At 35.7% G+C, this 24937-nt stretch overlaps 1 protein-coding gene across 2 annotated transcripts in view; it reads left to right on the top strand.

The window, feature by feature from the left end:
* The first annotated feature begins 2514 nt into the window (after window positions 1–2514).
* The window catches only part of SECISBP2L (SECIS binding protein 2 like), a 49961-nt gene continuing 27538 nt past the window's right edge, over window positions 2515–24937 (top strand). The window contains exons 1-8 of one of the 2 annotated variants that reach the window (XM_081049959.1): window positions 2515–2899; window positions 10053–10231; window positions 12662–12986; window positions 14349–14484; window positions 18112–18341; window positions 18604–18628; window positions 18979–19094; window positions 24676–24810. In XM_081049959.1, coding sequence (XP_080906085.1) covers window positions 2876–2899; window positions 10053–10231; window positions 12662–12986; window positions 14349–14484; window positions 18112–18341; window positions 18604–18628; window positions 18979–19094; window positions 24676–24810 — 1170 coding nt within the window. In that variant the 5' untranslated portion in view covers window positions 2515–2875. The remainder of the gene's footprint in view (window positions 2900–10052; window positions 10232–12661; window positions 12987–14348; window positions 14485–18111; window positions 18342–18603; window positions 18629–18978; window positions 19095–24675; window positions 24811–24937) is intronic. The other variant, XM_081049960.1, reaches the window with a different exon arrangement.

Here is a 24937-nt window from a genome sequence, read left to right as displayed (position 1 = left end):
AAAAGAGACGCTTCCTTTTACTTCAAGCTACATGAGAGCTTTTAGAGAAACACTTGTAGAACTTGATCATGTCGCCTGGGGTCTAGGGGAATACAGGGACCTGGGATCTGATACTTGCCTGAGAAAACCAGAGGCAAACTAGAGAGAGACAGAGAGGCACTGGAAACAAGTTGCACTTTCACCAACTGTAAATACATAAATGTTTCCCAGGGAAAAGTGTGCTGATATTGGCAATTTACTTTGTTATACATCCAAAATAAGATGAATTGATGGGCTAATAGAAGGATGGATGGGTAGATATGTGATCAATCAAGTGTAGCAAACTGTGGAATTCTGCCATTTTAAAAGGGAGTCCAGCTAAGAAGGCAGCTTAGCTGACCGTCTAAGGGCTCAAGCAGAGGATTGAACCTTCAGAAGCCCAAGGACTGGGGACTAGGGTCATAGTCCTCAGTGGTTACCCTTGCAAGTGGTTGCCCGTAAGTAATTTCATGCATGTCATGCATCTGAGACATCTGAGAAGTTCCACTACCCTCCCCTTCAAAACCCAAACCTCGAGGAATCTAAAACTTAATTAGCAAGTAGATAAGGTGGAGGAGATGGAGATGTAAAAGAGAAAACAAAAGACCACTTTCCCCATTGCAGGCTTCCAGCCTGAAATAGGACTGAGCTTGGGAAAAGGAAAAGCTTTAACTTGGAATGAAGTTTGCATGACCTTCATGAGATTTCATCCAGGGCAGAAAAAGTAGCTCTCAGAAAATGTGAAGACAGTGGGGTGAAAAATACAAGAATTTTGTGCTCGCATCCTACTGAATACCATGCACATGCCTAACAAAACCCAACCCTGGATGAAAGAATTCTGAGTTAATATCATAACACATGTTCATTTATTCAACACATATTTATTGAGCACCTGTTGTATGCTAGGCATTGGTACAGATAGTGAGGATGCAACAGTGAATAAGACAAACCTTTGATATAAGCAGCGAAGTTTTTAAAGCCACTGGGAATAATGATAACACTCTATATCTTGATAGAGATTCGAGTTACATAGGTATGCATTTGTTAAAACTAGAGTTCAGTATTTACAGTTTTCCCCTGTTGATGTAAAATTTACATATGACGTGCACAAGTCTTAAATATATGTTTGCTGAGTTTTGACAAATTCACGATCATCACAACTCTCCCTCCCTCTATTGTCAGCAGATAACCTAGCCTCCTGCTTCACTGAGAAAACAGAAGCCATTAAGCAGGCTATCCCTACTCCCATCTGAGGCCAATTTCTGCCCCTGGCTTTTGTATCGTATCCCCTTCCACCTTCTCAGAGGTCTTGCTCTACTGGATTATCCCTCTCATCCTGAACTTCATTTCAAGAAATGAGCTTGTTTAAGTACTAATGGTGGACTCTCTTCTCTCTTACCTCAGAATCCTCAGACGTGCTATTTCCTTTTCTTGGAACAACTTTCCTACTTCTCCTTCACTTATCATAACTCCTACTTTGTTCTTCAGGTCTTTGCTTGGGTGTTATTTACTAAGATATGAATTCCCTGACGTTCCGTCCCACAGTATGGTAAAAACCTATTGAACTTTCTTTTTCATGACACTCAGTTCACCATAATTACTTGTTCTGTGTATGTCTTGCCCACAAGACACACATGTTCTCTTCTAGTGTCTTGCTAACTGCAATACCTCCCGTACTTAGCATAGCACCTGGCACAGTATATATTTGTTGCTGCGTAAAATAATTAAAATTTAGTCATATCATCTGTAACACATGGTATTTAAAAAATGTCTTCTTTTTCTTCATAGATTTTTAATTTTTTTGTATTCTAATAGCTATTGCAATCTTTTCTAGGGTTGTGTTACAAAAGAAGGGCACTGTGACATTTTGTTACTATACTTTCTTATACTTCTATTCTGATAGTTTAAATAAATGTCCTGCACATAGAAGAATCTCAAGGAGCACTATTTCAGAGTCATAAAAACCCTTTACTCACGGAGCTAATGAACTGGAGATAAAAGGAACAATAAGTAAGTACAGTGGAAAAAGTAACATACCAGGGTATACCTAATTATCTGTTGGGTGGTGTGATGCAGACTCTGGGTAAAAGTAGGGATTCCGAGATAGGCGAGATCGGCCTAGACGTGCGCCTAGGGCCCGGACCCGGACACTGCGTCACCTAATCAACAAGTGTTTGCGGGGCCTCCTGACTCGGTTTCTCTCTGGTGGCCGTTCTGTACTCTTTTCCTTTAAGGTCATGACTTCCTTTTGCTGGGTAACATCAAGAAGGACCATATGGACGGTGGGCAGCTAAAAGCATTTCTAACTTCACTAAGAGGTAGTTTGGGATAATGAGGCGGTCTCGGAGGTCCCTGAAGTGCGGCGCGCGGGGGTCCCGGGTCCCCAGGGGCCCGGCACCCGTCCAGTGCCAACATCCAGGGCGCAAGCGGAGTCCCACGCCGAGCGCAGGGAGGCTGCAGCGCCCGCTGCCCGGAAGCCCCGCTGGCCTCGGCCTCAGGCGAGCGCGCGGGTCCCGCCAGCGCCGGCCGCACTCACTCCGCCCACTGCCTGCCTGGGCCCGTCTCCCTCCTCCTCTCCCTTCCGCGAGCCGCCATTTCCGACTACGCCTCCGGCTCCTCGGGGCCCTCCTCGGCTTCCGTCCCAGATGATCCCTCCCCGAGGGCGCCGCCGCCTCCTCCATCTCCCGAAGCGGTAGCCACCTCCTCGGCCAGTGGCGTAGCCGGACTCGGGGTCGGGACCAGCCAGATAGGGGCGGAGGTCCGGAGCCTGGTCTAGACCCGAGCGGGGGGCCATGGAGAAAGCGGCCCGAGGCGCTGTCCACACCGACTGAGCGGGCCCGTCGCGGCTGCAGGCGCCATGGACCGAGCCCCCGCAGACCAGGTACGCGGGCTCGGGCTGGGCCAGCCGGGCCCGGGGCTGCGGGTCTCCGCTCCCCCCGAGGCGGGCGCAGGTCTCGGAGCGTGGGCCCGGACGGCCCGAGCCCTTGGCTTCCTGGCGGAGCCGACGTCCCTCGCCCCGGAGCCCCGCGGCGCCCCGCCGTCCTGCATTGTTCCCGCTGCTGCCTCGAGCACCGGGACTTTTCCAGCCCCGGTTACCCCCCACGGTTGGGGACTCGAGTTTGCCCCTCCTCCCGGCTTGGTGGAAGGGGCCAGAAGACTCTAAGATTGCCGGTGCTCTCCGGAGAGAAGGGTTTATAACTTGCAGCGAATCTTCTCCCCCCTCTCCCCAAGCCATTGCCTTCGGTTCTGGAATGTGTTTTCAAGGTGGAAAGTCTTTGGAAGGCTTCTCATCCCAGAATGTCAGAGAATGTGTGATAACTGCAGGGGAGGAGGGTTAAGGGCTTTTTGGATCTCCGTTCCATTGAGCGAAGCGTTGTTTGTGCAGTGGTTGTAGGGAGGTGAAACAGTACGGTTTCCCCTTGCCCTTCTACCCAGTTATTTTGCAAAAATTAGTGTGTGCTTTTTTTTTTTTTTTTAAATCGAGCCTTATATCATAAGGGTGTAGGACCCGAAGCATGAATTCATTTCCGAGCCCGTTTTCATATTCACAGGTAGTCCCCATTAGTGTTCTGTCTTGTTTTTAATTGCATCAAGTTCTTGGTTATCCATACTAGGAGGTGCTGGGAGGCAGGGATTTTACTTTGTCATTACAGGATAAAAAACAAACTAAAATAAGGGTTCTTGTCTCCGAAAAAGTTTCAGTCCTTGTGACTTCTGTGAAATATAGTTCCGTTCTTGTGACTTCTGTGAAACAAACTTGATGAAGTCAAAGTTTATTCACTGTCTATGCCCCTCTTCAATTGAAGGCCTTGTCCAGTGATCAACTCGGCTAATAGATGAAGGAAAAAGAGAGATTAGTGATTTGCCTAATTATTTTACAAATGCATAGTTTGCACCTTAGTAAATGAGACAGGATTTCCCAAATTCTCGTACATGACTATATGTAGCTAGTGAAAGCCAGTTTTGATTTTGAAATTGGCCTCTATTAGCAGGCAAAGTAGTTTCCTAGTTGTGTATATTTGTTTTTACAAAAGCTTTAGTTAAAAATAGCTTTATGTGAATATGAGTCTGAAAACACTAATGAGTTTCGTAAGACAATACATGGATTTATCAAAGCAAAATTGATTGGAGCCTCATGGGAAAATATATAAGGCTTTCCTGTGACCCATAGTATTCTACATAAGGCCTATATCCAGTTTAATATAAAACACATTTTTAAGGTATCTATCAAAAATGCCTGAGATTTCAAAGCCTGACGAATAGGAAATTTTCTGTAATGGTTTTCTTGTATGTGTGTCACTAATGAAAGGGTTAAACATTTTGGTCCTTCATGATGCCAGAGCTATAACCAGTAATGCTACCATATGTATACTTATGGTTACTTTCATCCTAGAGGAAATGTAATTAACCATTTGGATGGTAACTCGTGGGTGATTATCTTAACAGCAAGTGCTATGAGCAAATTATTTGAACTGGAGAGCCTCTTCTCCTTTCATCATACACCTTTCCAAAGTCCACAACCTTTTAAAATCTTGTAGAAATCTAAGAATTAGAAAAAAATCACAAACGTAGGTTTTTCCTTTGAAGATTTTTTTTCTCGGGTACCTCTTGCCTCCTTCCCAGCCTAATCCTAAATGACAGAAAAATTTCAGCCACCCTTCTCCCCTCACACACACTCACAGGAAACTGACATCCAAAAAAGAGATGCTACTTTGCCTGGTTCATGCTGTAGGCAGTTAATTCAGGGGTCTCTGGATGACCCGGATGAAGGAGTGCGCTTCATTTTAGATTAGCATTTTTCTGGAGCAGGATTCTATTATTTTCATAATATTCTCAAAGGGATCCATCATTGAAAAAAGCTAAGAACCATTAACTTAATGCTAGATAGTGGCTAGTTGAGATTTCTCAACTTTGTGGAGTTTTCAATTGTTTCCACTATACCATACATAGAGTAATATAATGGCTTTTACAGGTTATCTGGAATATACTTTTATATTTTTACTAATAAAGTGAATTCAGATAAGTAAAAGATGTGAAAAATATGTATAATATGTTAAATTTTCATTTTTTGTACAAATATGTTTTTTTCATTTTAAATCAGAATTAAATTCATAATTTCTGGGAATGCCTACAGCATTATAACTTACTCATTATAATATTCTAATGGTTAGAAATTCAGAGAAGTTTGATTTTTTTTTTTTTTTGATAGTACTTATACAAACTTTCTGCATTCCATCTTAACCTAATTGAAATCCCTGGAGTTTTGCACAAGTATAACTTAAAATAAAATCTAAGTATGTTTTTCCTGCAGGTATTCATGTTGTTGTTATTGGATTACTTAAAAATGTATATATATAATTGCAATAATGACTATTTGAAAGAATGTTGTAACTAGAAGAGAATCTCAGGAGTAATCTCTTTTGGCAACACTGTGTTCAATCAAAACAAATGGCTTAATTTTGACTGCTAAAGTTAGATGTTCTAAGAACAGATACTATTTGGTGTAATGCATTTTTTTTTTTTGTCTTTAAAAATAAAAAGCTGGAGAAAAGGATGTAGAGAATAAATCATGGAGTTCATATTGTTTACAAAGGCTTTAGTGTTTCTATTTTTAGGAAATTTAAGACGTGTGTTTTGAGAACTCATAAAATAAACAATGGCCTTAGAAGTGGCAGAACACTTGAGGTTTATAGTCTCTTTTGTATTATCAAATAATTTAAACAGTGACTTCATTTTTAGTACATTAACATTAGATAGGTTCTTTTAAAAGAATTTACAAAATTATTGATCACTAACATCTTTAATTCATAGAAAAGCAAACATGTAACAAATATATAGGACTTCTAGCAAAAGACTTTTCACCGATAAATATACAAAATTACCTGGCTTATAATTCTTTCCTTTAAATAATGTAAACTTCAAATAATAATCAGCACTGCAAGCTAAACATATTTTAAATAAGTTACTATAAAATGTATATCATACTTAGTTCACCTTTATGGATATGTTAGTGATCTGTCTTAATACTTTTTTTAAATAATACTTTTATAATAAAAAAGAAAGTAAATAAATCTCATTTAGAGAAACTACCATTTGAAAATTTAAAAGGCATTATTCCCCAAGCCTTTAAATCAAATAGGAAGTAAAAAAGTAGAATTATAGGTTATTGAAAAGGTAATGATATTCTACATGTGAAAACCTACGGGATGTGGCTGAAGCTATACTCTGAGGCAAATGAATAGTCATAAACGTTAAACATTTTTAAAGGAAAATAAAAATTAAGCAAGAGAGTAAAGACATGTAAAAACAAATTAATACGTTAGATAATACAAAAACTACTTAGAAAACTGGTTTTTAGAAAAAGTACCATCAGATTTTAACAGGATTAGATGCAGTCTTTTTTAAGAAAAGGGGGAAATGTCTGGATAGCAAAGCAAGTGGGCAGAGTATAAGTTAAATACTTTGATTTTATCCCCCTCACTATTTTCTGAAGTCTTGCAAAACATAAAACTACTGCAGTTTGTTTTGGCAAGTAGTTTGTTTTCAGTATAAGCCATTCCAATCAGAAAACAAGACAGTGGGCAGGTATCTATCTCTTAAACATTAAATTTTTTTTCATTCAGAAGACATTTATTTTACCTTTGGCCATGAGATATAAAATATCTTAGTGTTTGGTATATCATATTTTTACCTTAACATAGAAAAAATGTGGAGGGTTTCCATGGTCGTATTTTTTCTGTAGGTGTGGTACATATTGAAAAATCACTGTGGGAGAGTGCATTATTGTGTTCTAGTTCAGTTTTCATTTTAAGTGTGTGTCATTTTCCTGTTGCTTAATCTGGGAAGATTATTTGCACTCTTCTAGAGGTTCTATCTTGGAAGAGTTTAGTGTATATTTCCTGCTGATGGGTGCTTCGTAGTAATGTTTGCCCATTTTCCCAAAACCTGTCTATACAGTACTCTTTCCAGAATATGTGCTTAATGCGTATTTATTGAATTACATAGGCTCTTAGAGCTCTGAATGCATTTTTTCAATAAACTCCTTTAAACATTATTTTCATAATTTCATGTTTGGATAAATTCTTGGGTTCTCTAGGTTATTCACGTTAAAGAAGTTTTATTAACATTTGCTTTAATATATGCAAAACTTAAGATGAATGTGTAATTTGTTCAAATACAGGTTTCTGGGATTGATTTTTCACTTAATTTGGAAAATTCTGAAATTTCTAAAATATATAGATAATTTTACTGTGTAGTTATTTGTAAGCACATAGTACAGGAATTTGTTTTTTGTAGTTTAGACGTCTTCCGTGTTTATATTTTCTTTAAGGAGACAGTTCCTTGCTGTGTAATTTCTGATTTCTAAAAAATAGATCTTGGCAAAGGTAGAGACTAAGCACAGAATTTCAAACTGAAGCATATTACCATATGAAGTAACTAGTCTAATTTTCTCATAATGTTTTGTTGTCCACTATGTAAGGCGTTTTTCTTTGATTTCTATACTAATATAATTGAAATATTGCCAGAATCTGTTGTTTACTTAACATATTATCTATATGGGCTTTATTATGTGGAATTTTAAGAATAGTTCTGGATCTTAGCATTATTTTTCAGGCCTGAAAACAACAGATGCTGTATTTTGATGTACGATACTGAAGGCCCCAAAGTCACAATAAACAACTTTAAAAACCATACAGAGTTGTAACTATAGGAGAAAGTTTGCCAGTCTGTTCCTACTAGTGACATCTTCTGTTTGTACAGCTGTTGACTACAGCAGCTTCTCTTTTTTGCTAAACACAAAGGATCCATTTCAGTGTTTGTGAATTTTATTGTTGAACTCAGATACCTAGGATTGCACTTAAAATAGAAACAAATACAAACTTTAATATTTAAGGGTATATACTGTGTATATGTGCAGACATTAGTTATAAATTATGCAAGACAGTGTCTGAACAGTGGCTTGCCTAAGTTCATAAAAGTTTTAAGTAAAAGTACAGATGAAACTAAATATAAAAAACTTGTTGCAACTTTTGACTTGAGCTAGAATTTGAATTTGTTGTTACCAAAGCAACTTATGAGTTGGTATTATTTTTTGAGGGGAGTGTCAGGAAGTTATTATTTAAAATTTTTCTTATTTCTTTAGAATTATATTAGTATTGTTCCTTTTTTATATTAGACTGAGAATTTGATGTGACCATATTTCTTGCTTTAAAACAAACCTAATGTCTTCTAGTTCAGATTTATAAAACTGTTCAGAGAGTTCTCATATGTTCAGAAGGACTTTTTGATTTTAAAAAGAAATCTTGAAAATTGCATTTTTAGTATGGTTAAAATGTGATTTAAAATTTTCCTTTTTTGTATGCATATGTATGAACAATACAAAGTTTCCATTATCTGTGCATAATTGTTGAAATCAGCTTTTTTCCCCTAATTGGATAAACTTTTGTTAGGTTGATATTTTATACCTTATTTATAAGTAAGTTTCAGTTCTAATGAGTATCACAGTGAAAATTACTGACTTATTCTATTAGTATTTGAAGGAGTTTTTGCATTCTGTGTTGAAATTCAAGAAACCAAGTTCAGTTCACAATTTCTAAGTGTCATTACTATGTCTACTTCAGATTTGGTTAATAGTAAAAAGTAGACTTCAAAGTTAAATCAGGTAAAGAGAAAGGATATTGAATTAGTACTGCTATGTAGTTCAGATTTGTTCTCTCTCCCTCTCTTTTTTATAAGCATTTCTGAATATTTACAGTGGAATCTTTTTGGAGAACAATTTTTCTGAATAAAACTATATTGAGCACATCAGATCTTCTTTTTAGATTTTCTTGGATTTTTTACTGATTACTTTCGTGAGAAACATGCCTGAAATTTATTCTTAGAACTATGCTTTGATGAGAGCTTCTAATAAATGCCACCCTGGCATGTTGGTTGGGAAAAAGTTCTGGTTAGAATTGTTGCTTTGAGGTCATTGGTTTGAGTGGTTGAAACATGGGATTGCATTTCACTTACTGGTTTCATTAAGAAGTGTTGAATATCTTTTTAGATTATAATATTTATATGGTTTTTAACATTCTGTTTTTATAGAATGCCTTATAATTTTTTTATAATTAAATTTTTAAAATTTGTTGTTAATAATAAGAAATGCACAAAGAAAACTGCCTCAAACCAATGTGTAGCCAAATAAATTATTATAAGGTGAAGGAGTACCTTGGAAATATCACCCAAGTTAGGATGTAGAGCTTTGCCAGGCACCCCAGAAGCTCTCCAGCTATCTCCTCTTTTCTCCCTCTTTTCTAATTCCTATCCTGACTTTTAAGGATCTTACTTTTCTTTATAGTTTTGTCACCTACATGTGCATCCTTACATGTTACAAGAAAAGATACAAAACAAAGTAAAATGGAGTACATATTCTGGATTACTTTAGTTTGCTCAGCTTGTCTATGAGGAAACTGAAGTACTCATTTTTTCCCAGTTTAATTGTGAACTAGAAGTTTTTTTCCTCCTTATGTTGTTTTTGTTTTTTTAATTCGTCTCAGACTTTTTCCTTCCTTTTAATTTCATCATACTAATCTAATTTCCTGAAATGGGCAGAAATAGACTACTTTTTAGTTTATTCAAACAAATATAATTATCCGTCAGAACTCTGTTTAATGCTTTTTTTCCCCTAACGAAATTAGTTAGAAACACATTGTTATGTCCGAAGAGCTAGATTTCTTCCTACCAGCTTTATTTTTGGACTCTGTGGTATGACTTCCTTATACTCTTGATTGTTTTAACAGCTTCGATTACATAAGTGATTTCATTGAAATGTAGTAACCTTGGATAAGTCATTCCCTATTTTATTTAATGGCTTTGTCTAAATAACTTAATCATTTAATTATTTGAATTTGTCATTGGCTGTTTGGATGTTTGGCAAATACTGAGAAGAGATCCAATTACTATTTGCAAAAACAGACTCTTATTGTTAAATTGTTAACTTATTTAAGATTTTTGCTCATTTGTTAATAACATGTTTCACTTTCTCTTTGAAGAATGTCAAGCTGTCAGCTGAGGTAGAGCCATTTATTCCCCAGAAGAAGAATCCCGATGCATTTATGATCCCTATGGCACTCCCAAATGATAACGGAAATGTTTCTGGTGTGGAACCAACTCCAATTCCCAGCTACTTGATTACTTGTTATCCGTTTGTGCAGGAAAATCAGTCTAATAGGTAATTTGTTTATTATTATTTTCTTGGGGGGAGGGGTTAAGGAAATACAGAAGTTGCCAAAGCACACTATTTAATTTTTCCTTTTATAACTTCTAAACGTTAACCATCTCTCTCTTTTTTTAAGAGGAGTAAATAAAACCAGATGATGTGGAAATTTGAAAATTATTAACATGGATTATTTTCTCATTCTTTCTGAGTTCTTTGGCTGTATCTCTTATAATAAGTAATTGAAATTTGTTTGAAATAAATTGACTTAAAAGGAGGAAAAAATTACTCAGAAAGAGGTAATAGAATTCCTTTTTTGGAGATGAGGCATCTAATCATAATTACCAAAATTGGCATAAGAAGAAAATACCAAGAGATCGTCTTTAACTTTGAAGCTTTTATGGTTTATCAGCATATAACTCTAGGCACTGATTCTAGTTTAAGTTTAACTCTGTGCTATTGTCACAGGGTGAGTTAGCAATCTAGATAATGTGTGTGACCTTCGTAACCACTAGGGTATGACTTGTGATAGTTGTGATAGCCTTTCTAACTCTGCTTAGATTGTCTGAATGATTGGCACTTCATTGGTGCAGTTCATTTTATGCCATATAAAAGTAATTTTAGACTCTTTCAAGTTATATCACACACAGAAAATTGTACTTCTGTATTCTCTAGCATTATGGAATAAATGGATGAAGTAGCTGGGCTCTAGCCTCTGCCCAACCACCCCTGAGGACTAAAGCAATATTTCTACATATCTGTAACCCATTGTGGTGCACTTGTGTGCCAAAGCACATTCTTGAGAAATTCTGGATACGTGAGATATGAAATCACTAAACAACTTTCTCAGAAATTAAATATTCAAGTCAGTAATCTGAAGATCAATAGTTTTGGGGATTGGACAAATAATAGAAGCTAAGGGATCCTTCTCGATTAAATTTAGCATTATGTTAAAAATACAGAGGGTGCCAATAAAATGTATACACACTTTAAGAAAGAAAAACTGGGGCTAAGATTGTGAACAGCAACTCTCCCTGGAGCTCGGCTGCCATGAGCTGCTCTGAGCAGCTGACCTACTGCCTCAGTTGGGGGAGCGCAAGGCTCATGATACCAGCGTCCATCAGGGAGCTGTATCCTACACAACTAGACTGAGAAACAACGGCTTGAACTGGAGTAGGGGGTGGGAGGCAGAAGAAGCAAGGGAAATAAATAAATAAAAATAAATAAATTAAAAAAATAAAAAATAGAAAGGAAAACTATTAAAATTGTAATAATATATACTGATAACAAAAGATGAATACAAGTCACGTTTGACTTCTGCAATTCCAAGAGGTGCTCAAGTGATTACCATCAGCATCCAGACACTTCTGATTACGGCGAACTACAGCTTGAGAAACGTTGACCAATGTGTCCACTTGTAGGTATATATTTTTTTGGCACCACCGGTATTGACCTGTATGGACTCTGTTCAAAGTGATTTGTAAACTACATTTAATAATACTATTTTTCTATTTGACAAAGTGACCGAGTGTATACAGTATGGTAAATTAAATTTTTCTTACCTTACCAAATAGTCTTTTGAGAATTCATGAGTAAGCCAGCAGCATATTTTTTAAAATACTTTTAAAATTATGGCAGTAGACATTTTTCCTTTTGCTTTGTCATGGGAGTAGTGAGGAAAAGCCCTATGCTCCAGCTTCCCAGGACCCCTCTTTCGTCAGCAGTAGCCTTCCATGAGCAGTACTGCTGAGACAGGAAAAGTCTTGCTGGTGCTTCACAGGAACTGCACTGGAAGAAGCTCTGATGCTAGGGATAAGATCGCAATAGACAGGCTTGTCTTTTTCTTCTTTCCCTTGGACCTGGAGCCTGCTTCCATTGCCAAGGAAGGGAGCCAGGAAAAGAGCTGGACTTGGCCAAGTAGTGAGGGGAGTGTGGGAGAGGAATAGGAGGCCCTGGGACTGAGCTGAAGAAGGAGAGGTGGAGCAACCAAATCACCCATTGTAATGATCACCTTACACAATGATCACGTTACCCTGCTCTTTTACCCTGCTCTTTGCGGAAGGCTGTCATCATCGTCATTAGCATTGGATGGGAACTTTGGACTGTTGGCAGAGCCATCTGCTAAGTGTGTAACTGTTAGGCAGAAATATCTTGAGGATGTGGAGGGGAGAATTACAAATAGGAATGATATATATACTTTAAAATTTTTGGAATGCAGTGAAACTATCAGGTTGAATTCCCTTATACTGTCATTTAAATTGTTATTACATGTACATAATTCTATAGCAAAGAAAGTTAGATGATAACGTTATCTCCTTTTCCAGAATTATTATGAAGCCACTGTTCTGTACTGTTTTTTTCTTTTATTAAAATGAGAAGAGATTTTGCTTTAGCATTACTTTTAGAATTGTCAATGGAATTGTTATTTTTGATTTGGTTTTACAGACAGTTTCCATTATATAACAGTGATATACGATGGCAACAGCCCAATCCAAACCCTGCTGGACCATACCTTGCCTACCCCATTATATCTGCTCAGCCACCTGTTTCCACAGAGTACACATATTATCAGCTGATGCCAGCACCATGTGCCCAAGTTATGGGTTTCTATCATCCTTTTCCTACACCATACTCCAACACTTTTCAGGCTGCAAGTACTGTAAATACTATAAGCACAGAATGCACTGAGCGTCCACATCAGCTTGGACAGGTCTTCCCATTGTCCAGTCATCGAAGCAGAAACAGTAACAGAGGACCAGTGGTACCAAAAGTAAGTGACTGATTTTGGGGGGCTTTTATGTTTGATAATTTCTGTTAGTGTAAGTAATTTACTACTTGTAGTGATTAGCCTTTAATGCAGAATTTACTATAGAACATTTCATTCACTATTATAAAATAGTTAAGGGTATATAGCATTTATAAAATAATTTTCCCCATGTTTTTTATGGTTCCTCATTTTTAATTGATAATATGATTTACAGTCATCTTTAAGTTCCTTCAGAGAGTTTTGCATAAATGTAATGAATAAAGATTTCCGTATTGATTTCGTGATAAACATTGCCTAGTGACACTAGTGTTAATCGGTGGTCAGGTTGGACCCTGTGCTCGCAGTACTGACTGGCTGATGCACTTCAGGATACGTCAGTCTTCCAAAATCAGCAGGAGATACTGTGGAGAAGAACATTTCTGATTCATTAAGTCCCTTCAACTTCATTGTTTCTAGCCTGTGAATTTTTAGTAGGAATAGCATTTTGTTATTTAAGGGGTGCTTTACTATATGAACACAAGGTCTCCTAGGGTTGAAAAAAAAAAGAGAATGATAAATGTGTGAAACCACCTTTAGTCAGGACCACCCTTTTGACTAAGTTGAAAAAAAAAACACCCCAAAACATGAAGGCCTTGAAATCATAAGAGAATTAAGGTTTGTTCTAGGTAACCCCATGGGTCAAGGGAAATCCTTTTGGGATTCCTGAGAATGAAGAGAAATAAATATTGGATATGAGATAATAGTATATAACTTACAGATGTTGAAATAGTATGATTCTCAGAGTGCATTCCCAGCACTTTAAATTAGGAAATTAAATTCAGAGTTTTGTTGTATAAATTGCTATTAAGCGAAGAATACTCATATTTTTAAAAAATAAAAGAAAGGATTAGCTGTTTTATATTTGTAAACTCTAAAACAGAAATCTTTTGTACTTTGCTGCTATCGTGAAACTATAATTTGGCTTTTGTATAAGTTACCACCCTTTTTATTACTCTTTTAAATAAAAACTTACATCCCCTTATATATGACATTTTACTCCTATTATTTATTAATTATTGATTGAGAAAATTAAAAATGCAAATAACAATTAAAAATGAATTCACATTTTTAAAATTATAGTAGTGTTAATGGTTATTTGAAAAATTTATATAAATCTGTGTAATACCTTATTTAGCCTCTTTGATTGGATGCAGATAATTTCATGAAATCCTAACAATAACCTGTTTCCCCATGGATTGGAAACCATTAATTTGGAGCATACATTTAGGTGTATTTTATAGTGAATGTATTTTTTGTGATATGTAGTACACTGAGTAGAATCTTAATTTTTTGTTTTGTTTTATTTTGTTGTTTTTATTAAATCAGCAACAGCTTTTACAACCGCACATCAAAAGCAAAAGGCCACTGGTGAAAAATGTAGCTACTCAGAAAGAGACAAATGCAGCAGGTCCTGATAATCGATCAAAAATTGTGCTTCTGGTAGATGCTTCACAGCAAACCGGTAAGACAAGGGTTCTTGTATATGATATACATCACTGATTTTCATCTGTTGTCATGCATTGACTTTATAACTGTGGACTGTACCACTTTTCATGATTCTGGATTTTCATCCTTCCATTTATCCTGTCATTTTGTGAAATTCTCTAGGAAGGATGAAACAGTCCATGTCCTTAATATTCTTTCAACTTGCTTTGCTGGTTTATGCACAATTTTTGAGAAGGGTTTGAGGTTTCTTTATAAAATAGTGAAGCAGTTCAGAAATCAGAGATGGAATTTTGCAGACATTGTAGAAATATGAGGGACTCATTTTGGTAGAAATCAGGTTTGTACATGTTTTCATAAGTAGATTAAAACCTTTTATGAAACATCTTAACATCCTATGATACTTACATAGAAAGAATTTAGGAAGTTTTGTTTCATACTTTAACATAAAACTGAACCAAACTTAGGAGTGACAACTCCTAAGAGGGTGCCAAAAAAAAAATGTATATACATGTTAAGAAAGAAAAACTGTATTAAAATTGTTAGTACTAAATATATACCAATATCAAAAGATGAATACAAGTCATATTTGACTTCTGCAATTACAAGAGGTGCTCAAAGTGGTTACCATCAGCATCCAGACACTTCTGATTATGGCAAACTACTGCTTGAACAATTTTGACCAAAGTGCCCACTTGTATACATTTTTTTGGCACTCCCGGTATATCCTGTCAAACAAGTAAAAATTTTGGACCAGTAGGATGTAATTTTGTCAGAAGTGTTCTAGAGGATGGTATAAGCATTAAATAAAAAAGCTTTATCCTGGTACTAGTCTTACAATATTCCGCCTATTTTTCTGTTTATACCATGAAATTGCAGTATGTATCTCTGATCTTAGCCTTATGGCTATAGAATAGGTATCTATCTCTTCTCACCATTGTCTTTGACACTAGTAAAAAAAAAGAAAAATCCTTGTTAATGATCAAAGACCAAGAATTATATCTGTTCAAAGGCACATTTGATTTTTACCCCTTTACTCTCCACTCAAATGCAGTCTGCCTTAAAATGAATTGGATGGCACATACTTTCTTTCAATTGGGCTGCACCTTTTCGTTTCAACATATAGTCAGTTATTCTTTTTACAATTGTTTAAATGCATTGGGACCAAGAAAGGATCTGGGAATGAGTTAAAAAACAATCTTGTTGATAGTACATTCATTGTATGATTTGTAGGGCAAACAGTGAGAGGATTAATTGGTATCAGTCAGAGGTAGAATGAAATACTATAGTTTAAAGGAATTTGAAACAAATTTTTACTCTTGAGCACAAGCTTGTATTATTCAATAAGAATTTAGTAAGATGGGTAGATGTAAGATACTATACAAGTTAACTGCATTTCAGTATGCTCCGTACAAAGTTTAAGAAAAGATGCCATTTACAGTTGCAACAAAAATATAGTTTCTGGCAGTGAAACTTATACAAGATGTACAAGACATTTATGTAAAAAACTAACTTCATTATAGGACATTTAAATAAAATCTAAATATCATGTTCATGCAGGACGATTTGATATTGCAAATGTCATTCTTCCCTAAGTTAATCTGTATATTCATTGAAGTTCCAGTCAAAATTCCAATAGAAATTTTGGGGAACTTGACAAACTAACTCTGAAATAAAGGAGTACTAGTCTGAGAAGAGCCAAGACATCCCTGGAAAAGAACTTTTTCTGTAGATATCAAGACCTATTAAGCCATCTTAATTCCTGTAGACTTATACAAAAATATATATACAAAATGCAGTATACAAAAATGGAACAAGGAGACCAGAAAAAGACTCACGTGTGTGGAGACACATACATAAAAAATGACAGAGATAGCACTACAGATCCCTAACTTATACCCTATGCTAATCTATTCCAGATGGATTTAAATGGGAAAACCACATGTAGAAGAAACCACATGTAGAATAAAATATAGATAGATCATCTTTATGACTGCAGGGAGGGAACTGTTTCTAAAATTCAGAATTTCTACTTATCAAAAGTGAATGAAAGAATAAGCTATAAACTTGGAAAAGATTTTTACCATGCATATAACTGACAACAGATTAGTATGAGGACAAACATATAAAGAATTCATATGAATCACTAAGAACATGATCTCACCTGCCCTCAGGGCTCCTGGGACACAGTGGGGGCCGGGAGGTGGGATGAAATAATTTGGCGGAATTATTGGAATCTTCCCTTCACTCCTGTGAATGTATCCAAATAGAATCTCCCTCTAGAAAGAAAAGGGGCTATTTGATTAAAGACGTGCAACAAAAACACAGAAAACTTCCCAGGGTCCAGTAGCAGGTGACAAGTCAAGAGCAGTACAGGACATCCACTCAGTGGAATAATATAGAACCTTCTTATAATTATGAAGAACATATACATAATATTCAATAGCACAACTGAAAATTATATTGAGGATTTCTAAAAATTATGGGCAGGAACGTGGAAAAAGAAAATTTATGAGTTGTTGGGTTGGGAGGAAATTGTTAAGTGTTTTTTTAATGTCTTGTGATTACAATTTGTGAAATACAAAAATAAGAAACAGATAACTCATTAGAAAAATAGGCAGAAGTCAAACAATTCAAAAGTAAAATTAAAAAGTATTTCACAGAAGGGAAAACATTAGTGGCTAAAAGCATCAGGAAAAAATGTTCAATCTCATTATTAAGCAGGAAAATGCAAATTAAAACTCACAACGAGCCATCTTTTTATACCCAACAATTGGCGAAAATTATAGCCTAGAATACAGTACTGGGTGAGTGTGTGAAGCAGTGGGGATATTTTTATCCTGCTGTTGAAGTGTAGACTATTTTAATCACCTTTGAAAATGATTTGACATTACCAAGTAAAGTTGAATGTATGTTTTCCCTAAGACCCAGCAATATTTACCTTAGAGAAACTCACATATACACATATACATTCATAAATGTCTGTATAAGAATGTTTACAGCAGTATTGTTCTTCATAACAGCAAAAACCCAAAACAGTCCAAGAGAGCCATCAGTGGTACAAAGGGTAAATACATTATGGTAGTCATACACAGGCCGTCTGGATTCCAGGGACATTAATGAATTACAGCCACATGCATCAGAATCTCAGAACCAGTGTTGAGGAGGCAGGGTGGGAAGCAAGTCACAGCAGAATAAGAACAGTATAATTTCATTTTTATAGCTTGAAATTTCAAAATTACATGACTTGTGTTTTAGGAATACAAAAATTCATGGTAAATCTATTTTTCAAAGTGAGGGAATGACAACTCAGAATTCATAATAGAGGTAACCTCTGGGGGGGAATGGGATGCAGCCATCGAGGGGGCAGGCAGTGTACTTCAAAGGATTAGTGATGTCCTCAAATAGGTGATTTTAAGATTAACATATTAATATTTTAATATGCTAGTATCTTACTCACTTTTCATAATAAACATGTTATAAACCAACTTGTCAGGAATAGCTCACCTTTTGATGGTCTTTTCAAAAAGTTTTCACCATTTACAATGTTAGCTATCTTTATTTTCTTACAACCTCAACGATGGTGTAACAAGAATTTATCAACTGGATCCTCACAAAGAGCTGTCATGCTTTGCTCGCCTTGTAGATTTCCCGTCCGACATCGCCAACAGGTCTCTTTCGGAGAGCTCTGCCACGATGCTCTGGAAGTGCAAAGGCAGGAGGAGAAGAACATCTCACCCTACTGCCGAATCCTCCAGTGAGCAGGGGGCTAGCGAAGCCGACATTGACAGCGACAGTGGTTACTGCAGTCCCAAACACGGCACCAACCCGACCCCAGCAGGGGCTTCGCGAAATCCCGATTCTGGCACCATGAATGTATGTGTGGCATTGCTTTGTTTGATCAGTGAGCTACATCAGTATTCTTGTGTCCTGTGCTGAAGCTTAAGTACCTATTTTCATTAACAATTCCTGTAGTAATACGATGGTTACAAACATTTTTGTGTATTTTATTAATATGAAAAATATTTATGAAGTATTTTCTTCTAAGATTGTAATAAGTATGCTTCACGCTAGACTAGATAATGAAACATTATGAAACTTAAGTGGAAAATAATTGTCTTTTTGTTTCTATTTTTAGCATGTGGAATCATCTGTATGTGCAGGTACTTATTTTTCTGCATAGTGTTTTTCTTATACTTTCTTCTTTGTCATGTCAAAGTTTTGCTTTTAAGCATGAAGCTTGTTGATGCTGCATAAAAGTTAGAACTCTTCCAGAGAGATTCAGGTTAATTTGAAAGTATAATTTTGCGGATAAAATTGAGAAAAGGCCAGCCAGAGGTATTCTGCAAATGATACTTTTATTACTAACAACTAGAATATCACTTAAAGTTTATAGAAACATTTCCACTATTACGTTTATAGTGACTGAATTTCAGTCTATGAATTTAGGGGGCAGTTTAGGTTTTGGCATCCTTTATACGTAAACCATATGTTTAAATCTCATTTGTGACAGGTGGTGTAAATTGGTCCAATGTAACTTGCCAGGCAACTCAGAAAAAACCTTGGATGGAAAAAAGTCAGACATTTTCTAGAGGTGGAAGGCAGACTGAACAAAGAAATAACCCACAGGTAATTTGAATTAGGTTGGAGAAATTTGATTAGTGTGAGATGGATTATTGTAAGTGGTATAGTGGTTTTGGAGGGTAGTGTCCTTTTGTAGAGATGCATATTGAATTATTTAAAAGTAAAATATATAACTTTAATATGGCTTAGCCAACAAAATTATTATTTAAGTAATGAAGCAAAATGGCAAAAATGTTGAAAGTACGTGGTATATATATGGGTGCATATTGTACCATTTTCTACTTTTCTGTATTTACGAAATATATTTGGATAGTTCATAATTTTAAAACAGAATACCCTCCAGTCCTGGTTCACCTGCTAACTTATCCATATAAAAAGTTTTAATGCCTTAAATATGGATTCTTGAACTTGTGGACTGCAGCCTTGTCCGTGTGTCGTGACGTGACTGCAGACACCACAGGCCTTAGTGATGCCTTAGTGATGACTGCCTCCTGCCACAGTGTGGCCAGACGGGCAGCTCCCTGGGCGTGGCGAGCGGGATCGAACTGTAGTACTGCAGAGCGACTTCCCTGCTGCCACAAGCTTCCAGTCACTGGCTGTCTGCATTTGGTGGTCTGCGAAATCAGGACCTTTTCATTGGTCAGTATTTTTCCCTTTCCACTTTTAGATAAACTTCCTGGGTTCCTTAAGGAATTAAAGTTATATGATTAGATCTGTGGATGAACTAAAATTAGAGTAAGTTACAAATGGTTTATGTAGACCAAATACTTGCCAGTTCCTTTCCTCCCTAAAATGAAGTATTTCAGATGTGCCCTAACATTAATTAGGGTGTCAGGACAACAAGTAGAAAAACGCCCTCTTCCCTATGGTTATTGCAAAAATGAGTCATTGTTTGTGGCAGGCTTGTGAGACAGTCTAGCTTTATTTGATTAAACACAAAAGAGCTAAAACAAGAATTGTTTAAATAGATTAGATCAGGGGTGTCAAAACTGCGGCCAGTGGGCCAACTGCGGTCTGCAAACCATTGTTAATTGGCCCGCAGCAAATTCCGAAAATATGTTTAATTTACTTAAATACACCAGGTGAGGCAATACATACTTCACCTCGAGTGGAGTGGACCTGCTGTTTGTGTATTTTACCGCATGTGGCCCTTGGTAACAAACATTGAAAAAAGTTTTGACACCCCTGGATTAGATAAACAAAATCTACACAATGTTTAGTTAAGTGCTAAAATTTTATGTTGAAATTCTATTAGAACTGCTAAGTTTGCAGCCTTGCTACTATTGCTTTTGATATCAGTAGCCCACTGGAGAGGAAATACTACTGATAGGGAAAAACATCTCTCTACCTCAAAACTGGTAAGAAATGGGAAAAGAACAACAAAAAAGAAAATTATGAAGATACGTGTAGTACGAGTATGTTAAGTTTTGTTTATTTTGTATCTCTCTTCACTCCAAAAGAACTGGAGCAAGATGTTGAACAATGTGTTTGCTTTCTTTTCTACTTCTGATGTTTTGTTGTAGTTTTCTTAAGCTTGTATTTGTTTGATTTTTGACATGCAGAATCTTTTTATTTTAAGTCAAAATAATTCCCCCTTTTGCAATTTCTGATCATTTTTAGGCTTAAAAAGTCTTTTAGTAATGAAATATTCACTTGTATTTTCTGCCTATTTATAGCATAATGTTTCCAGAATTTTATCTAAGAGTGATTTGATGCCTGGTACAACATAATGTTGTAGATTCTCAAAGTAGTTAACCAGTTGTCCTAACATTGTAATCCATTATTTTCTCTGATTTGTGCAGCCCTTTTAGTCATTTGCTATTTCTAGGCTGTTTTGTTCCATGTATCAGAAATTTGCAGCTGTACCATGCTATTTTAACTACTGTACCATGCAGTGATTTTTAATATTTTTGTGAGTATTTTAACATTTGAAAAGCAGATTCTTTCTGTACCAGATAAAGCTTTAATTTTAAATGATTGACATAATCTAAAACTTAAGTTTTTATAATGGTTTTATTTTGTGAATAGGTTGAAAAATAAAGGTTATACAAAATCTCATTTTCACCCATCTCCTCTTGTCTTCCCCTCCTCCCTATATCTGTCCCCTATATATGTTTCATTTTAATTAGTTCACTGTGTATTTTCCCAGAGTTTCTTTATGTAATTACAAGTACATACAAGTATATATCTTATTTTTTATTCACTCCATTCTGTGCTATGTGCTATGCTTTCATCATCCAGTATTCCTTGGAGACATTTTCATATTATTACGTAGAGAGTTTCTATACGTTTTTAAAAAACAATGCCTGGTGAATATAGATACATCATTATTGATCTCTGTAGTTCTATTGATGGACACTCAGTTGTTTGAAAACGTGCTGTTTAGACATGCTGCAGTGTCATTTAGAAATGTGTGTCTGTATTGCAGTAGAATAAATTCCTAGATATGGGACTGGGTGAAAAGGTAAAGTCATGTGTTATGTGGTAAATATCATCAGATTGTACCATTTTAAGTTCTCAACAATAATGTAGAGAGTGCATATTTATATATCCTAAGAAATCATGTGGTTTCAGGATTTTGGATTTGTGCCAATTAGGTTAAAATGTGTATTAATGTAGTTGAGCATCTTTCCATGTGCTTAAGGGCCGTTTGTGTTTTTCTGTGAATTTGTCCGGTTATATCCTTTGCTCACTTTTTGTGTCTTGATCTCTCTTTTATACATTTTAAAATCTTTTAATTCAAGTTCTTATGAAATATTTAAAATTCTAGGAGACTTTAGTTTGTAATGTCAGTTGCAAATATTTTCTAGGTTTTTATTTTAATTTTTTACTTTGCTCATTGTTATTGCCATGCATGAGTTTATGTTTTAAATGGCATTAAGAAGTTTATTTTTATAAGGATATATATTATATCCTTGACATTGTTGCTGCTTTTTAAAATGGCTCTGCGTTTTAAATTGCAGTTAGAAAAGCCTTGTCCCTACTCCAGGGTTATAAAGGAATTTGCCTGTTTTCCTCTAGTGTGTTTATGCTCTTGGTTTTTTACATTCAAATATTTATTCCATTTGGAGTTTGTCTTGGTGGATAGTGTGAGATATGGATCCTACTTTGTATTTTCCAGGTAGCTACCCAAATCTCCCAGCACCATTTATTGAAAAATCCATCTCTTTACTGATTTGAAATAACCACCCTTGTCACCTATTAAATTAATTCCCACATATATTGAAATCTGTTTCTGGACCTTCTGTTTTGTTCCATTAGTCATGAATCTATCAACTTAGGGAGAAAGAATTACCTTTATGCCGTGTGGCATCCTTCTACGCAGAAAATAGTATGCCTTCCTTTTTTTGAGTCACTTTTTTGTGTTCTTCAGAAGTGTTGTGTAGTTTTCTGAAAATAAATTTGTACATATTTTTCATACGTCAGTTCCTGATACTTTTTTGTTACATATATGGGGTATGAAAACTTCGATGTTTCAGTATTAATTTTGCGCTAGTCCTTGAAGAATCTTAATACATATTTGAAGCTGTGGTTTCTCTGCTTTGTTCTGTATGCCCACTTTCCAGCAACAAAACTCTTTCTCTTAGAACTGAATAAAACACGAGGTTATATATTCCAGGAGATAATTGAAATACTTTCGTGTTTGGTCCTCATGAACTTTGTTGGGACCACTTGTTTGGTGATTTTAAATTGAAAAAAATTTAAATTGGAGCTTTATATCTCCAACTGTAAGAATCAAGTTGCGTTTGTTTTTTTAAAAAAATTGTTTTAGTGTTAGTGACAACATTAATATTTATATATTAATTGGTTTACAAGAGGGCTTAATTTTTTTATGTAATTATCATACTGGTTGAAGGGCAGGTTTGCATTTTTGAGATAATGAAGAGTTGTACTAAGGAATTATTCTCTGTTCATCCCTAACTTGGGGCTTAATTATTAGTAATAATTTCCATGTTAATTTTTGTGAACTAAGTTTTTTTTTTAGTACCTACACATTACAAATTGCATTAATTTCACCACCTTGTAATAGCTTCTTTTTATGAGCCAATTTTAAAAATACTTTATTACAAACATTTCTAAACAGATATTACGTTGAAATAATTTTGCAGAGAACATTCATGTAGCTACCAGCTAGATGCTATCTAACATTTTACTAAAATTTGCTTCATCACGTGTATTCTTCTGTCCATTTCTCTATCCATGTTCATGAGCCTATTTTAAAATGAGGTAAATATTTAAAATTAAGAAATTCTTGTGTATCTGGGAAATCATCTAATTGCTTAACAGGTGCTTATAGGTTATAGGAAGTAGCCAAGTAATAGTAGTGCATATTATAAGGAAGAATTAAATTTGCTGTGTGACTATCCTCTTGGCCTGTAGTTCTGCCATGCAGCCTATTTCCCAAAAGAGTACAAATTCTGTTTCTTAACAACAAGTCTTTTTAGAGCAGTTACTTAGCATGGGAATTGCTAGGTGGTTCTGGTCTTTGTGTGCGTTTTTTTGATTTCATAGTCCAAAGCCTGTATTACCAACACCTTCCATCTAGGTCTGCTTTGAGTTCTGTTTATTGTTAGAATTTTAGGGTAACCGATACTGAACATCATACTTTTCATGTCTTCCAAGTGTCCTGGTTAAAGAGGAATTTCATATTAGCGCCATTGGGTACTTAAGAGGGGGACCTCGAAATGTCTTAAGATTCTTAAAATGCTTAGTTTGTTTTTTTCTTGAGCCTACAACAGTTGAATATTTTATAAATTTCTTAGGAATATAATAATTTATATGATTGAATGAAAATTTTATTCTCTTAAATTTGTTTTCTTGGAAACAAGATTTTTAATTTTTAGTCTTTATTTAGGAATTCTTTTTTTTTTTGGAATAAAACAGCAGATATTGAAAGACTTAACAATAGTTTAATACAAAGGTAATGTGCAGTTTCTTCCAATAGTAACATCTTGGGAAACTATAGTACAACGTCACAGCTCAGATACCAACATTGATACAGTCGAGACACAGATCTGTCACCACAAGGATCCCTCGTGTTGCCCTTTTATAGCTACACTCCCTTCCTGTCCCTTCCCCACCAGCCTTTCCTCATCCCCCTGGAATCCACTGATATGTTCCCCCTTGCCATAATGTTGTCATTTCAAGAATGTTGTGTAAATGAACTCGTACAATCATTTTAGCATTGGCTTTCTTTCACTTGCACGGTTCTCTGGAGATTTATCCAGATTGTTGGGTGTGTCAATAGTTTATTCCTTTTTGTGGCTGACTGCTGTTTCATAGTATATAGATGTATCACAGTGGGTTTAACTGTTCTTCCAGTGAAGGACGTCTGTGTTGTTTCCAGTGTTTAGCTGTTACAAATAAATTCATGTAGAGGGTGGGGGGGGGGAAGTGAGGTGAGGGGGGAAGTAACGTGCATTAATTACCTCGTTTTCATACTTTCCTTTTAATGAGAAAACTTATTTCTCAAAAGTTTTAACCTTTTATGATAAATTATGCACTTTTATGAAAATTCATTGCGTTGTATGCTTGTGTACTTTTCTGTATGTATGTTATATATTTCAATAAAACATTTACTTAAAATAATAAGACATGTTTTTTATTCCCTCTGGGGTTTACTTAGGTTGGATTCAGATACCGAGGACATAGTACTTCCTCAGAAAGAAGACAGAATTTGCAAAAGCGACAAGATAATAAGCATTTAAACCCCAGTCAGTCTCACAGAGGCGACCCAAATTCTGAGTCTTTATATTTGGAGGTATTTTTTCAAACTCTTTTTGTAAACTGTTATAACAAATGTTCCCATTAAGATACTAATTTTCTTACATTATGGTGTGTACTTTTTGTTTTAACATGTGACTATAATTAGATTATAAATTACTTGG

Source organism: Rhinolophus hipposideros (assembly GCF_964194185.1).
Source record: "Rhinolophus hipposideros genome assembly, chromosome: 5".
NCBI classification, from domain to species: domain Eukaryota; kingdom Metazoa; phylum Chordata; class Mammalia; order Chiroptera; family Rhinolophidae; genus Rhinolophus; species Rhinolophus hipposideros.
The sequence above is the reverse complement of the archived record's forward strand: the minus strand, read 5'-3'. Positions and strand labels throughout refer to the sequence as shown.